The 7,355-nt window shown below is 34.0% G+C and overlaps 1 protein-coding gene across 7 annotated transcripts in view; it reads right to left on the minus strand.

Moving 5' to 3' along the window:
- Positions 1-7,355, minus strand: part of NFAT5 (nuclear factor of activated T cells 5) — a 146,962-nt gene that overhangs the window by 76,176 nt on the left and 63,431 nt on the right. For all 7 annotated transcript variants that reach the window (XM_012806168.2, XM_003791399.3, XM_023514111.1 and 4 more), the window contains one exon: positions 6,842-6,967. Coding sequence is in view for 4 of the 7 variants with exons in the window: in XM_003791399.3 (XP_003791447.1) it covers positions 6,842-6,967 (126 nt within the window). In the remaining 3 variants the exon portion in view is untranslated. The remainder of the gene's footprint in view (positions 1-6,841; positions 6,968-7,355) is intronic.

A 7,355-nucleotide genomic window follows, 5' to 3' on the forward strand; every position in this document is an offset into this window, starting at 1 on the left:
GCCCGGCTATTTTTTGGTTGCAGCCGTCATTGTTGTTTGGCGGGTCCGGGCTGGGGATTCGAACCTGCCACCTTAGGTGTACGTGGCTGGCGCCTTGGTATCCTACATATTAATCTTCATAGGAATCTTATAATGAAGCTAATATTATTGTCAGAGGTGAGAAAAATTAAAAGAAACAAACAAAACTATATATGCATGGGGGTGTGTGGGTGTTTGCCCTAGAACAGTGACTATATAAGTCTAGCACTTTGAGGTGCTTTTTCATTTCTGATTTAATTGATACTAATTTCCTATAATTATATAGGAAGAATAAATTTCATCTCAGTGGGCTAAATACGGCCAATAAATATATACTTGTATTTGTTGATAAAAAGTGAATATATTTTACTAGGCTAAAAATAAATTTATTAAGTATCACATATCCCACACCTTTGTTACTTTATAATTGGACGTTTTGGTTTATTTTAAACATCTGACAGTTTTTTTGGAGACAGAGTCTCACTTTGTTGCCATCAGTAGAATACTGAGGCACCATAGCTCATAGCAACCTCAAACTCTTGGGCTCAAGTGATTCTCTTGCCTCAGCCTCCTGAGTAGCTGGGACTATATGTGCCTACCATAACACCCGGCTATTTTTAAAGACAGGGTCTTGCTCTTGCTCAGACTAGTCTTGAACTCCTGAGCTCAAGCAATCAACCCATCTCAGCCTCTCAGAATGCTAGGATTACAGACGTGAACCACCGAGCCCAACACTATATATCATTTTTATTTTATTTTTTTTGAGACAGAGTCTAACTATGTTGCCCTCTGTAGAATGCCATGGCATCACAGGTCATAGCAACCTCTAACTCTTGGGCTGAAGCGATTCTCTTGCCTCAGCCTCCCAAGTAGGTGGGACTACAGGAGCCTGCCACAATACCCAGCTATTCTTTTGTTGCAGTTGTCATTGTTCTTTAGCTGGACTAGGCCAGGTTCGAACCCACCAGCCTCAGTGCATGTGGCAGGCACCATAACCACTGTGCTACAGGCCCTGAGCCTATGTATTATTTTTTAAGAGAAAAAATATCACAGAAATAGAAGTACTTTTTTGGCTTATGATATTTTCAATCTTATTAGTGACATTTAAAAAAGTAAGCCTACTTTCTTCTGTGCATTAATTTCCTAGGCAAAACTGTATAAAACATACAGAAAGTATATCTATTTTTATATATGTATTTAGCCTATAAATGACTGAAAATCTGTGAACTATTTAAAAATACTGTTCTATAGAGTCAATATTACAAAAATTTACTTATTTACTATAAACTGAATAAATCATAACACATAAAAGTTTTTGCTAAAAATTAAGAGGATGATAAGGAGAAAAATATTTAAGGGACAAAGCAAGAAAAGGCCAAGTTTACTTTTTTTTATTGCTGGGGATTCATTGAGGGTACAAGAAACCAAGTTTACTTTTTGTCAATGACAATTTATTTATATTGAGACACAGTGTCACTCTGTCACCCTTGGTAAAGTGCTGTGGTGTCACAGCTCACAGCAACCTCCAACTCTTGGGCTTAAGCGATTCTTTTGCCTCAGCCTCCCGAGAAGCTGGGACTATAGGCGCCCACCACAATGCCAGGCTATTTTTTGTTGCAGTTTCCACTGCTATTTTTTAAGCTGGTCGGGGCTGGGTTTGAACTGCCACCATCAGTACATGGGACCAGCACCATACCTGAGCCACAGGCACCATCCTGTCAATGACAATTTATAATGTGCATAGTCTCTTGAATTAACAGTTGTTTCTGAATTAATGATTATGGCCCAAGTTTCCTTATACTTTTCATCCTAATAATGCAAAATTTAGAATAAATCTATCAATATATATACTATCTATATGTATAAATGTATGCATTGAATTTCAGTATAACAGAATGGAAGAGCAAAGATTTTTAAACCCACTTACAAACATATTTTTAACTAGGATCTGACTTAATTTTGGAAGTGGTCTAGTTTTCTAAAAAAAGTAGGAATGACCATATGGAATAACCAAGATCAACTCACCATATTTTAGCATACAGCAATACACAGGGAATTACCTTTCCTGTTAATGAACTTCAGGTTCATTATAGTATATAACTATATAGTATACATGGTATATAACTATTATTATATGCTATAATGATACACTCATTTCATAAATATTATATACTACATCAAGTACCTGAAATTCTGAAATACATTAACTGAGTTAATGCAGGAGAATAATCAAAGGCAAATTTGTTCTTCAAATTTCACTAACTCAAAAAATTCAAATTACATAACTATACTTTCTAATACAAAGAAATTATAATAAATTCAATGGGATATAAAATTCTATTGCTATGAATCATTTTTATTAAGAATTAATATCTTCCTAGAAGTCATATTCCCATTTTGCAGACCTTGATATTTACAGAGCCACAGGCACTGAGCCATGTGTTATCTATATATGTTAAAACTACTAAAAAGTATTAGGGTACTGAGACTACGTTACTTCTAAAAAGAGTATTTATATATCTATTGAAAGCAAAAAAAGGTGGCGCCCATTGCTCAGTGGGTAGGGCTCTGGCCACATACACCAAGGCTGGCGGGTTCAAATCCAGCCTGGGCCAGCTAAAACAAAACAAAACAAAAAAAAAATAGCCAGGCATTGTGGCTCATCTTAAGCCTAAGAGTTTGAAACTGTTGTGAGCTGTGATGCCACAGCACTCAACCCAGGGTGACAGCTTGAGTCTCTATCTGAAAAAAAAAGAAAAAAGAAAGAAAGCAAAAAATCAATTTTATGAAAATAAGAAATAATTACTAACTAGTGGTTAGGATTCCCTGGATGATTACAAAACCCAAAGTTTAATTTACTGTTTAGCTCAAGAATTATAATTAAAAATTTTAGAGAAATTTGAAAAAGTCTCCTTAGCAAAATATCTCATTTTGACACAAACCAATAAACATAACGTCATATCCCCAAAGGAAGACAGAGGATAGAACAAGAAAATAATCTGAGTTCTTAAAGACTAAAGTTGTTTAATTCTGTGAAAAACCTTCTACCTCCTATTTTAAATAAATTAAGTAGCTCTAAGGATAAAAACTATAAATATATAAGTAGATTAAAAATGATACTCAATCCCAGTACAAATGGGTGTTTTATTTAGTTCTTCTAAAAATAATACCTACATTTTAGTCCTTTATAACCTATACTATAGGATTCTTCAAAAAACAAACATAAGAATCCTTTCATGATGTATACCTTTTCTTGATCAACTATTTGCAAAAAATACCATCAATTCATTTGGGTAACTTTTTTGTTTTAGGAACGTGGGCTCTGTCTTAATTACTAAGAACCTATAATACTATTCAGAAAGCTTATCTACTTAAAGCTTTTATTAATTGATATATCAAAACCTCAAATTCTTGACCATCTTTCCACTGGGACAAAAACAGAATTCTTGGCTAGGAGTAATAGATCACCCCTATAAGCCCAGCAATTTGGGAGGCCAAGGTGGGAGGATCACTTGAGCCCAAGAAGTTCAAGACCAATCTAGCAACACAGCAACCCTCATCTCTACAAAAAATAAAAAACTTAGCTGAGTACAGTGATGCACACCTGTAGTCCTAGCTACTTGGAAGCTGAAGCTGGAGGACTGCTTAACCCCAGGAGTTTAAGGTTGCTATGATCACACATTGCTCTCCAGTTTGAGTGACAGAGTGAGACTCTGCCTCCAAAAATTAAAAACAATTAAAAGATTTAAAAAGGCAAAAAAATTTCTTAAAAATTGGGAGGAGAAAAAATAGTTGGTGACTCCCAACTATACCTCCCAGATTCTGACTGTTGGCCCGTGGAGAGGGGAGGAATTGTAAGTAAGTCCCTCTACCCCACTCTACCCTGGCATTCACAGGATCTAAAAAGATGTTATTGATGGAGTATGTAACATTTCGAATACTTAGAAGCACACAAAGGGTTGAGAGAGACTCTTTTTTACCCAATATTCTGGATTGTGGATCAGCAGAACAACATTTACTTAGTCCTTCAGTAATATGGGAGGAGAAAAGAAAAATCTAGATTGGTGAATTTGAGAAACATGTTTTAAATAATTAAATAATAAAGAATGACCCCATATGCCCAGCCTATAAATTTTAAAATTCAAACTGATTTAACATTTGTGAAACACAAACTTATATGGCAGAACTAAAAGACTGTTTCCACCAGGCCCTCATACCTGATAGCAGCCAATCCAGCTCCTTCAATGCTCTGAAGAGTTAACTATATTGAGTCATCATTTTTATGCATTTCATATATTTTTAAATACTATAGATTTTTTAAAAACTACAACTGCAAGTCTAAAGTAACGTACCTTTCGTTAGACATCTAATCTTGGCTAGAAAAACACTGAGAAAACACTGAGTAACTTGGTATGTACTTCAAATCTCTCTGTTTGACAATTACATTACCAAGGACATTAGTATGTCAAATAAAAATGTTACTCTCATGATACTGATATATACTAACTGATTTCCCTACAATAATTATGTAGTCTAAACTATCTTATCTAAAATAGTAAGATACAAAAGGTATAAAGGACCAGTAAGACAATGAAATCCTAGAATAAACTATGTTGGTTACTAAAAGTAAATTGATGAAAAAATGATTATAAATGACTTGGTTTTAGACCATAAACACTTTCTGTGTGTAACTATAAGAAAAGTGTCAAGATTACCTCCTTATTCTCTTCACCATCTTTACAATGTTATTAATTTTAAGATAGTAAGAATGTATTACTTCAGAATACTTCCCTTGATTAACTCTTATTTTCAAGATTTCTCATCTTATAATTTTTAATCTAATCTATCTGGAAAGGATTTTGTCATATATATGGAAGGGTGGGCAAATTAGCACTTCAGCAGTTACCCAAATTCAAGAACTTCTAATATTTATAGGTAAGATTTTCTGCAATTGAGTTTGGTATTACTTAAAAGAAAGAGTTGTTCTTTTCCCAAACTTAGCTAACACTTTTTAGTTTTTAAAACGGAACTGGATCTACTGTCAACAGATGTTAAAAAGCACAGAAGAAACAGACTTTTAGTTCTACGTAAATTCAATATGTCTTTTTAAAATAATCTCAAGAGATACAAAAAAAAAATCAGTTAGTCAATTTCTACCTGTGGATTTAAAGTGAAATGTTTAATAAAATTGTTATCTTTCTTATATTTTATTATCCAATACAATTTTAAGCTAGATTTAAAACTTAAAATATCAGGAAAAATAATCAGCCATTTTAGAACTCAGTGGCTATATAGTGAACCAAGTCATCCTATCAATTTGACTACTAAAAATTCACTAATTCACAATTAAATCCACAGAAACTGTTAGAAAATATCTGGCAACACATGAACAGTGAGCAGAGCTGGTAAGTTTCTTTGCCATATTTAAAGTGTTCCTGCCTTCATCCAAAGATGCTTCGTAATGCATTATATGACTCAGGAAAGACTGGTATACAAGACTAATGGTACATAAGCTAATGATATGAGAAAAATATCTGAAGTTATACTATAGTACCATATTCTCATTTAAATCATAACCTTTTGCTTCATTGCTCTCTTTTTGAAACTAAAAAATTTACTGAAAACAATGCTTTGATGAACTTTAAATTCCATTTAAAAATGACAAGTATTATATTAGGCAAGAAACCGCTAATTACAAGGACAGATAAAACTTCAGAATATGCGTAGACTGCTAAGTGTGTTCTCTAAAGCAAGCACACTTAGCAGTCTATAGACCCAACTAAAAAAAGAACTTCAATTGGGCAAACGAATATTACAGAAAGCATTCATACTAATTTATCACCAATCAAGACTTTTTTCTACTAGCTTATCTGTCAATCTTTTATTCTAATTCAAAATAAAAATGTCAACCAATTTTAAACGAAGTGTATGATTTGAGAGGTGAGCAAAAATAAGTTTGATAGATTTCAAACATTACTTTCTATACTTTGTTATTGATATGTCTTTATATGAATACTATATTCAAATCATCCTTACTTTCAACAAATTTAAAATAGTATATGAAAAGTCACATTTAATTTTAAATGTAGAAAAAAGTTTATAATAACATGCTACAAACATAAAGGAAACTTGAGTATTTCAGTCTTTTTTCAGATCATACAAGATAAAATATTTTTTCCTTTGAGTAAGTTTTTAAAAATCATAGTTAAATACAAATGCAAATATAATTTTCTATCCAGTTTGTTTTTTCATGTACAGTCAACAAAACAGTTTTAAACTGGTCCCCATTTTTTCTTTTTTTTGAGACAAAAGTCTCACTTTGTCACCCTCAAAAGAGTGCCATGGTGTCATAGCTCACAGCAACCTCAAACTCTTGGGCTCAAGTGATTCTCTTGCCTCAGTCTCCCAAGTACCTGGGACTGCAGGCACTCACCACAACACCTGGCCATTTTTAGAGACAGGGTCTCGCTCATGGCTCAGGCTGGTCTCCAACTTGTGAGCTCAGGCGATCCATCTACTTTGGCCTCCCAGAGTGCTAGGATTACAGGTGTGATCCACCATGCCTGATCCCCATATTTAAAAAGAAGATCTAGTTTAGCAAATAGCACTTAAAGATGTGCCAATGTAAAATTTTTAAAAATAATAATTACATCAAGAAAATTATACTGAAAAGTTTTGAGGTTAAAAATATATAGTTCAAAACTTCTCTTAAAAATCCTCAAATCACACTCTTTTTAAAATGAATGTTGCCAGCACTGTTCATGTTGGCCAGATTTCATGTTGACTCTTAGTTTTCTTTAATAAAGTAAAATGAAATGCATACCAGCAGCAACTACAGCTGGAGGAGGCGAGCCTGCCTCACCACCACTTGTCTGACTCATTGATGCTACAGATGTTTCTCTAGATGGAGGTAACTGTAACTCCTTTGGGAGAAGATCATAGACAGATTCTGTAGGGGGAGGAAGAAGGAAAAAAATTTTTCTTAAGAGAACAGTCAACAACCTAATTACGTGCACAAAATGAGTATGTCTTTTTCTCTTATGAGAACTATATAATTCACAAAAGCTAATCCTACATAATGCTGTAAAGAGATATTAGCAAATATTTTTTCTTATTATATAATCGTATTGAACTGAAGAATAAATTTTCTTTTTTCTTTCTTTTTTCGCAGTTTTTGGCCCAGGCCGGGTTTGAACCCACCACCTCCAGTATATGGGGCTGGGACCCTACTCCTTTGAGCCACAGGTGCCACCTGAATTTTTTTTGAGACAGAGCCTCAAGCTGTCCCCCTGGGTAGAGTGCCATGGCTTCACTACTCACAGCAACCTCCAACTCCT

Source organism: Otolemur garnettii, unplaced genomic scaffold (assembly GCF_000181295.1).
Source record: "Otolemur garnettii isolate 467f Iridium unplaced genomic scaffold, OtoGar3 scaffold00047, whole genome shotgun sequence".
NCBI lineage: Eukaryota > Metazoa > Chordata > Mammalia > Primates > Galagidae > Otolemur > Otolemur garnettii.